At 34.5% G+C, this 11,105-nt stretch overlaps 1 protein-coding gene across 1 annotated transcript in view; it reads right to left on the bottom strand.

Annotated features, from left to right (window-relative positions):
* Nucleotides 1-5,160: 5,160 nt before the first annotated feature.
* The window catches only part of gng4 (G protein subunit gamma 4), a 15,420-nt gene continuing 9,475 nt past the window's right edge, over nucleotides 5,161-11,105 (bottom strand). Inside the window, exon 3 of the mRNA XM_084093852.1 lies at nucleotides 5,161-5,621. Coding sequence (XP_083949978.1) covers nucleotides 5,493-5,621 — 129 coding nt within the window. The 3' untranslated portion in view covers nucleotides 5,161-5,492. The remainder of the gene's footprint in view (nucleotides 5,622-11,105) is intronic.

The following is an 11,105-nucleotide window of genomic DNA, read 5'->3' as shown; positions in this document are numbered from 1 at the left end:
ATGCTCTCGAAATATTCATGTTTTAGTCTCATTTCTGAACCACGAGCAGAATTATTATTTTTTCGATTGTTAACAACTTTTACACAGTTACGCTTTTGTATTTATAAGAATAAAAAGTCTGAAATATATAATGTAAATATCAAGATTCTCATGAATTTCTTTCCTATAATAATTTGTACATATTGCACACAAAAACAATGCAATGCTCTGTCACACCACTAGGCGTCTCCCTCGACCACAATATCACTGTGTGACGTAGCGCTGTCAACTTAAAGGGACAGTTTAAAATCTGTCATCATTTATTCACCCTCAAGTTGTCCAATCCTGTATGAGTTTCTTTAATCTGCTGAACACAAAATAAGATATTTTAAAAGAATATTGGTAACCAGACAGTGGCCAATGACTTCCATAGTAGAAATAAATGTATCCTCCTGGGACCCAGGAATAGACTTTTGTCCACTGTAGTGGACATTATACTTTAGTGAATTTCTCTGACACCGTACATGTCACATGTCACAACCTGGGTGTCCTGTAAAGAGCAGATTCAGGGCTTTTCAGAGATACCAAATATTTGGCGGTTTCACCATGAAACCTTGGTCTTTAAAAATGTCTGACATTAATTTAGTGAACAAATGTAGGAAATATGATAATATATTGTAATTATCATTTAAATCAGACTACTTTTCAAATTGTATTTCAAAAACCAACATCTCAGGAAAATGTTATGGGGTTTCAAATCAAAAAATGACTTTCTGTTACAGAACAGGGCGTTGATTTCATACGTGTCCACTGTAGAGACATCAGGACTTACATCATGTTTATCAGGCATTCTGGGAGACACAACAAGAGATTATGGAAATCATTTATACATCAATATTCCTATGAAATATTAGATATTATTAAAATGTTGCCAATTATTACACTTCTTTTTTCATTAAATTTTGCTCCAGGAACACATTAATGTGCGCATTAGATACATTGCATTGAATGGGAATATTAATTTATGGCCATTTTACCCACATATTGCATAAAGTAAAATGGTGTATCAATTCATTCCGTTGTATCTTTCATAATAACATAGTTGAGAATCATCTTTATACAAATTTTGGTTTAAAAAAAATCCTGAAACCCCAAAATTTATTGGCGATTGAAAAAAAAAATCCCATTGTTTTTGCCTATACATATAATTTCATATCATTTTATTTTTTAAACAACTGAGTCCTGGTGTCCACTACCGAGGACATAGCATAACGTATGAATAAAATATTATTTTTCAAAAATGTTTTTTTTTTTTTTTTTTTACCATTTGTTTCTTGTGCTGTAAACAATGTGATGACATGAAAAAAAAAAATCCTTTTTTTTTATATAAATATACTATGGATATACTATGGCAGTCAATGAGGCTCATTAACTGTTTGACTACCAACATTCTTCAAAATATCTTCTTTTGTGTTCAACTGATCAAATAAACTCATACAGGTTTAGAATAAACTTGAGTGTGTGTAAATGACGACAGAATTAGCATTTCTGACTGAATTATCCCTTTAACATGAGTTAAAGGTATTGTACTTTACAACATGTGTTATTGACAGCACACACATATCAAATCATTCTTCCATCGCAAACACACTAAATACTGAATGCAGACAGTTTTAAAATGTTTATTAATTTGTACACCTGCACAGATCTACACATTCAGACTTCTAAAAGAGAAAAGTGCAGAAAAGCACCAACAAATCCATACATTTAGGCATTGATTCAGTTACAAGGTATCTCAAAGTTCTAATATTTAAATAGGGTAATCAGTCCATGCAAGTTATGGTTTTATAATAATAATAATAATAATATTTAAAAGATCATTTACATTTTGGGGTTCATACTGCAATTCTGTAGAAATCAGCTGGACTCTCCTGAAACCCAACAAACCCTCGTTCTCATCGCACACGTGGAGCATTAGCGGAATATAAAAGTAAATGTTTAAGCGTTTTGAACACTGCGTCATTTTTAAATACCAACCCTACACACACACTCTTTATTTCTCTTAATGTAAAGGCTATCTCATGCAACATTAGCATCTCAAATATACATCTGTGCACTTTAAAGTGGATCTTCTCCGGACGCCAGAAGACCCGTCCACCCTACACACACTTTAAAGGGGCTTTAACACACGTACACGAGCAGCACCTCAGGCAGGCGCTGGGCATTGAATATAATAACACTTGGTCTTGTATAAATTAGCAAAGGCTAGGCTAAAATACAGTGATATAAAGAAAAACATCTGACATTGTGCTTTTTTTGTTTGTTTTGAATAGGAAAACGCCTGTGAAATAACAGTGTAGAGGAACACGCCATAGTCACAGTACTTGGCACTCAGAAAACACCTTTCTATATGAGCGTACACACGCACGCACGCACGCACACACACACACACACACACACACACACACACACACACACACACACTCGCTCATACCCATTCATGCAAGTGCACACACACACACACTCACTCACTCACTCACACACACACACACACACACACACACACACACGCACTCTCACTCACACACACACACACACTCTCACTCACACACACACACACACTCACTCACTCACTCAATCACTCACACACACACACACTCGCTCATACCCATACATGCAAGTGCACACACACAGACTCACTCACTCACTCACTCACACACACACACACACACACACACACACACACACACACACGCACTCTCACTCACACACACACACACACTCACTCACTCACTCACTCACTCACTCACACACATACACACTCTCACACACACTCACTCACTCACACACACTCTCACGCACATACACACACACACACACGCTCTCACACATTCACTCACTCACTCACTCACTCACTCACTCACACACACTCTCACGCATACACACACACACACACACACACACGCTCTCACACATTCACTCACTCACTCACACACACTCTCACGCACATACACACACACACACACGCTCTCACACACACTCACTCACTCACACACACTCTCACGCACATACACACACACACACACACACACACGCTCTCACACATTCACTCACTCACTCACTCACTCACTCACGCACATACACACACACACACACGCTCTCACACACACTCACTCACTCACACACACTCTCACGCACATACACACACACACACACACACACACGCTCTCACACATTCACTCACTCACTCACACACACTCTCACGCACATACACACACACACACACGCTCTCACACACACTCACTCACTCACACACACTCTCACGCACATACACACACACACACACACACACACGCTCTCACACATTCACTCACTCACTCACTCACTCACTCACTCACTCACTCACTCACTCACACTCTCACGCACACACACACACTCTCAAGCACATACACACAAACACACTCTCACCCACACACACGCGCTCTCACACACATTCACTCACTCACTCACTCTCTCGTTCACACACACACACACACACACACACACACAGGTAAACATGCAGGCTCTCCGTTTGGCATCACAGGTCTGCTGTGTAAATCCGGACCGGCAGAACAACTGCTTGGCTCTTGTGAAGCGAACCCAGAGTGTGTACGGCCGTCCAGAGCGTGTGCGGAAACCTTCATCGTTTGAGGAGTGGATCTGAGCTCTCGTTCAGGACAGCTTCTCAATCAATGAAACGCTTTTAAATCTAATTCAGACTCAATTTAAATGTGACGTGTGTCATTTCTTCAATAAACACGTTTGTGTGATCATATTGCGTAGTTGTGCTCGCACTCAATCGCTTTATGTGTGAGAACAACACAAAACAGGACAAACTGTGCGACATCATTTTTGTCCTTCTGTCACACAGAGAAATGATGAACGCATGCAAAAACAAGAGAGAACCAATGAAATATTAATAACTAATGATGTCATAGTCAATGTTTGCTTTTGTTTTTCTATGCATTTTTTTTTTTTTTGTCATAGTAAAATAAAAGCTGTAGTTCTGTCAGATAAACGCCTCGACCAAGTTTAGTTCAACATATTTCCCTCATATTTTGATGGTTTAATTGAACTTGAACTTCACTTTTGGCCACTACTGTACAAGTCAGTGATTTGTGGGTTGATTTCCATGAAAAAAGTGTGATTTTCCCGTTCGGAAAAAAGCAGTTTGAAGTGTTTTGCAATTCCGAAATGACACACTTCCACTTTAAATATCCACTATACGAGAGTGAAGTCTCCAAATAACTTTATGATAAAGAGGAAAATCATGTGATCTCACAAGTCATCGGCACAGGAACTCTAGTTACACATCCGTACGCTCAATCCCTCATCCCAACATATCCCAGAAATCAGCAGGAGGATTATTGACGAACGCTTGAATTCAGACTGTACCGATTCAGAGTGAAGGGGGTTAAAACTCTTCAGCTTCACAGATATTCAGGAGGCTTCCTCTTCTGTTCATCACAATGTTATTTGGAAACGGGATCAGTTTTGATTCGCATAAGCTGAAAAATGCTTGATATACAAAATATCTTTAAAAAACGGGAATCGCTCTAATACAGATGCATGACAAGTCAGAAGTTTGGACACGTCTTTATCATTTCTTACGCTCATCAAGGCTTGCGTTTATTTGATCAAAAATAGGGAAAAATTGTGGAATATTATTACAATTTAAAATAAATGTTTTCTATGTGAATATGTTTGGAAATGTAAATTATTCCTGAATTTTCAGCAGGTTAAATTCAATGAAATGGCCATTTGAATCTAAATACAAAGCAAATCTAAAGCAAACACGTTCTTTATTATGACTATTATTCAAAAATAATTATTTTTATTATATATAAAAACATTTTTTAATAATAATAATAATTTTTGAACTATTATTCAAAAATAATAGTCAAGGAATGAAACCTATGAAATAACTGGGATTGATATAGACTCTCTTCTTTACTGTCGTTCATCAAGCGACTTCGTCCTTTTAAACATGCGTTTATTTCACTATCCACTCCCAAAGTTTGAATGTTTCATGTTGCAAACAAATTAATTCATAATCACAATTTACCAACAATTTCACTAATTAAAGCTTTTTTTTTTCTTTTCTTTTTTTTTGTGAGTGTGTCCAAACCTTTGACCAGGCAGTGCATATCAAACACAGCTTTATTTAATAAAAAAAGTCTAAATAACATTATAAAACGCCCCCCCGTCAGGCCTTCACATCCTGAAACGAGGCGAAATAAAACACACACACACACACACACACTATCTCTCTCATCCCATAAGCAGTGAGAAAGGCTGTTCTCTAATTACGAAGCAATAACAAACCTAGTAAACGAGACATGAGACGCTCTGACTGGGTTGCCAGTTAATTGACTCCCCTCCCGAACCCCCCACGGGTCTCCAGGAGTGATGGAGCATCAGGAGCTCGAGCTCAAACTCAGCTCGGCGGGAAAGCTCACGACAGGACCTGTTCCTCAGAGGATGGTGCAGAAGAACTTCTTCTCCCGGAAGGGGTTTTCTGAGGCCGGGACGGGGACGATGAGCGGGTCCTCTCGTATGTGCGCGTCACAGTACGCCATCAGATCCGCCGCCGCCTTCGACACCTGACACACACACAGAGCTGGACATTAGCTGAGGAATATTTATGTGATCAAAAATACAGTGAAAAATTTGATATATTATTATCATTTAAAATATCTGTTTTCTATGTGAATATACAGTAAAGTGTAATTTATTCCTGTGATCAAAGCTGAATTTTCAGCATCATTACTCCAGTCTTCAGTGTCACATGATCCTTCAGAAATCACTCTAATATGATGATTTGATGATCAAGAAACATTTATGATTATTATCAATGTTTAAAACAATTGTGTTGTTTCAGATTTATGTGGAAAATGCGATTTCCCCCCCATTTTTTAATAATAATTAAGTAATTAATAATAATTATTATTATTAAATCCATTATAATAAATGTTTTACATTTTTATTATCATCCTCACCAATAATAATAATTATAGTATTATTAAATCCATTACAATATATAATACATATTTATTATTATTATTATTGAAGCCTTTATAACAATATTATAAACATTATAAATCATAATCATTATAATTATTAAGTCTATTATAATAATACGTATTATACATGTTTATTAATATTTGCTATAAATAATAATAATAATAATAATAATAACAACAAGTAGTATTATTAAAGCCATTATGATAACAAGTATTTTAAACATTATAAATAAATAATAGCAACAACAATCAAGAAGAATCACCATCATAGTTATTTTATTATTATTATTATTAAATCCATTATAATAATAAATATTATCATCTATTGTCTATTACAATAATAAATATGATACATGTTAATTAGTATTAAAAAATAATACAACTATTTAAAAACTAAATAATTACTAGTATTATTATTAAATCCATCATGATAATAAATATTATCCAACCATCAAGAAGAAGAATCAACATCATAGTTATGTCATTATTATTAATGTTATTAAATACATAATAATAATACACATTATACATATTAATATTTAAACAATTTCTATATTATTAATAATATTTGTTGTTGTTGCTGTTGTTATTATGTTTTCCCCACATCATATTACAACGCTTTAGATCATCCAAGGACACTGTAGTTCAGCGACACACATGAATATGAATATGAATATGTATTCAGCATGTTGACCTGTCTAATAAACCACATGAAGCCTCGATCAGCATTACAGAAGAATGAACAGCCGACAGACACGTTCATTTCCAGAAACCTGACTGAGAAAATAGTGTTTCTGCTGGACAGACAAGAAGTTTGAAAGAGGACGATTTTAGTCTGCAAATGTCACGCTGAATAAACATGCCAAAACATGACATTTATCACAGTCCATAATGTTCACCGCTGTTTCTAGATCCTCTGAAGAATAAAACAAACCGGCTCTGTCTGATCTCAAAAACACCAACTCCGAGAATGAGATAAAACTACAAACTATTCATTTCATTTATTCATTATTCATTATTATAAAAATAATTTAGAAAAAGTTATTAAATATGTAGCCTAGTATTTATCTGATTTGCTGGTAATACCACTAGTTGAACGCTAGGTGGCGCTATGGGATCATTTTTCATACAACTAAAAATCGAATTAAACAGAAAACTTATTGTTGTTGAACACTAAATTGTTTCACGCTTTCAGGAATTCTGATAATGGTCTTGCATTGCGGATTTCTTCGCGTGTTTTGTTCACTGTATTAATATTTTACACACTTAAGATGTATGTTGTGTAACATGATTATTACTGACTTGCAAGTTTTATTTACTTTCCTACAAAGGAAAAATCGCTGTTGCTGTCGGTGTGAGAAACCGCTGCAAACGATTCAGTGAGTGAGTGAACTGTCCGAATGAATCAGACTGAATCATGAATCATTTCAGACCAGCCGTTTGACCGTTAAAAAAGAACCGATTAAAACGAGCGATTCATGCGCGATTCAAACCAGCAGAAAACACACACTAGCCTACATGAATGCTAAAACATGAAGGTAAATGATTTTTTAGGTCATTATTCAGTAATTTATCAGTAATACAAAAATATATCAGTAATATTTTACTGGTATTTCACTATAGTAAAGTAGTCTAGCCCTGGTTTATGGTTCTTTTGGCGCTTTGAAGGGCAGTTCATTTGAAACCTTGTAGAAACACTGAACTTAGCTGAGTGAACTGAAACTATAACATGGTCAACAAACCTGGAATGACATTATGAAATGGTATTTTAATAATAACTAATTTTGTCAAGTCATGTAGCGCTGACTGTTTCAAAGCAAAATAACTGATTCAATGATGCAAATGTAATGAAATATAAGACACCAGCTCAAGTCAGTTCAGTGTTGATTCAGTTCAGTTCAATAACTGTAAAGTTCATCAATTATGAAACTAGTTCTACAGATGACAATAGTGTCATTATTTACTGAGTCAGTCCAATATTGATTCAGTTCAGATAAATAACTGTAAAGTTCATCAATTATGAAACAAGTTTTAGAGATAACCGTGTCGATGTCGCAAAGTCAATCAATTATAAAACAAAGTTGATTCAGCTATATTGCAGAAGACAATAGTGTCATCACACAGTTCAAGTTTTGTTCTCATCCGATAGTTTCAGTACATTCAAATCCTTAACAGAGTTTAGTAATTTTGAGTTTTAGTGAGAGAAATGTGTTGTTTATCAGCAGAGCCTGATTGATGTGATGAAGATGATGATGATGATGATGATGATGATGAGGATGAGAGACGCAGCTGTCGAAGGGGAAGCGGTGTGTTTCAGAGGTGTGTGTGACGCTCACAGCCAGATGGTGCAACAAACACACATCACACTCAACAAACAAACTACGTTTCCCTTCGTCTCGCTCCTGGAGTGCAGTGGAAAACTAATATCAAAGCACAAGTCCAAATAACACAGTACTATTATATAAGGCAGGGTTTCCTAAACTCAGGAGGTGTGCCAGCTGATGAAAAGATCATAATTAATTCAATCATAAAAATGAAAAGTGAAAATACACATTTTTTTTAAAATGTTTTAAAAGACGTTTCTTCTGCTCACCAAGGCTGCGCTTATTTGATCAAAAATACAGTAAAAGACAGTAAAGACATTTATAATGTTACAAAAGATTCTATTTAAAATAAATTCTGTACTTTTTAACTTTCTATTCATCAGAGGATCTTGAAAAATAAAATGTATCACAATTTCCACACAAAAAACTTAACTGTATAATATTTATTATTATAATAGACTTAATAATAATGAGGATGATGATTTATAATGTTTATAATATTGTCATAAAGCTTCAATAATAATAATAAAAATGTAATATATATATATATATACAGTGCAATGCATAAGTGAATACACCCATGCTAAAGTTGACTAAAAAGAGGAATAAAAAATCATATTTTGGAAATTGAACTTAATGCCTTAATTTAAAAAATTAGGAAAAATCCAACCTTTAAGGACACCAATTTTCTTTGTGAATGAATAATGTATCGTAAATAAATAAATGTTCTTCCTTAAAATACATGGTGCATAAGTGAGTACACCCCTATGTTAAATTCCCATAGAGGCAGGCAGATTTTTATTTTTAAGTATTTTTTTTATTATTTTTTTAGGATACTATGCATCCTGATAAAGTTCCCTTGGCCTTTGGAATTAAAATAGCCCCACATCATCACATAGCATTCACCATACCTAGAGATTGGCATGGGGTACTTTCCATAAGATCATCTCTCAATGCAAATCAAACCAGCTATTAGGCTAACTGAAATAAAATCATGCCATGCCATAAAAATAAAAATCTGCCTGCCTCTATGGGAATTTAACATAGGGGTGTACTCACTTATGCACCATGTATTTTAAGGAAGAACATTTATTTATTTACGATACATTATTCATTCACAAAGAAAATTGGTGTCCTTAGAGGTTGGATTTTTCCTAATTTTTTAAATTAAGGCATTAAGTTCAATTTCCAAAATATGATTTTTTATTCCTCTTTTTAGTCAACTTTAGCATGGGTGTATTCACTTATGCATTGCACTGTATATATATATATATATATATATATATATATATATATATATATATATATATATATATATATATATATTATAATGGATTTAATTATTATTATTGGTGTATGTATAACATTTATTATTATTTAATGTATTTAATATAAATAATTATTATTATTATTGTTATTATTAAAAAATAGATTTTTTTAAAGTGTTTAAGTGTTTTCAACATTGATAATAATCATAATGTTTCTTGAGCATCAAATCATCATATTAGTGATTTCTGAAGGATCATGTGACACTGAAGACTGGAGTAATGATGCTGAAAATTCAGCTTTGATCACAGGAATAAATTACACTTTACTAGATATTCACATAGAAAACAGCTGTTCTACGTTGTAATAATATTTCATAATATTTTTCTGTATTTTTGATCAAATAAATGCAGCTTTGGTGAGCAGAAGAGACTCTTTCAACACATTAAAAACATCTTTGTTCCAGACTTCTGACCGGTAGTTTCAGGGTTTAGAAGTGTCGTTGTGAAGTTTGATGGCAAAGCAGTGTGTGTGTGTGTGTGTGTGGACAGAAGGAGTGTGAGCTGCGGCCGCTCGAGGTTTTTACTGTAATTACAGCACGAGCCGCTGATGAAGAGACACAGTAATTAACACAGAACACATTCCTCTGTGTGATTGAGGAATTCATTAAAGACGAACCGGCCGCCACTCGCTCTCGTCCGTCTGCATTTATTTCATCAACGCTCCGTAAAAACACTCATATTGTAAAACAATTTAAAAGAACTGTTTTCTATTGCACTATATTTTAAACGGTAATTTATTCCTGTGATCAAAGCTCAATTTACAGCATCATTACTCCACTAGTCCAACTGCTGATATAGTTAAATCAAATGACCAGGGGTGGAACAATATATCACGTCACAATATATCGCAATACAAAAATGCAACAATATGTGTGGATAGTTCACCCAAAATAAAAATTACTGTGTGAGAAAAATTCAAGTTTACAGAGTTTTAGTGTCAGTGCTACATTAAACTACTGTATATAATGTTGAATATAATGTATAATAATGCAATGGGGGGATATTTGCCAAATGTCTGATGTTACCAGTAAAAACTGGCCGACATTATTTTAAATATATCTAGTCAGTGTCAGTGAAAGCATATTCATTTAAAATAATTCTGTATTTTCAGCTTCAGAATCATGAATATTGTTATTCTGGTGTCTCTATTGTCCTGTGCTTTGGGTTTCAGCACCAAGTCCAAGACTATTCATTTACACACACAATGTAAAATCAAATTTAGCATTTTACAGTTCATTTTTTGTTAACCTTTTATCATATGTCTTGGAGTATCTGATAGACCTTATTCACAGCAGCGCCATCTTTGATTTTTAATGGGAATGAAAGTGAGGCTGTGAGGGACAGACATGCATCTCTTCAATGGGCTGTACTGTTATTCATAACCTAGTATTACCTTGGATACCCATGCTCTA

Source organism: Abramis brama, assembly GCF_963993115.1.
Source record: "Abramis brama genome assembly, chromosome: 19".
NCBI classification, from domain to species: Eukaryota; Metazoa; Chordata; class Actinopteri; order Cypriniformes; family Leuciscidae; genus Abramis; species Abramis brama.
The sequence above is the reverse complement of the archived record's forward strand: the minus strand, read 5'-3'. Positions and strand labels throughout refer to the sequence as shown.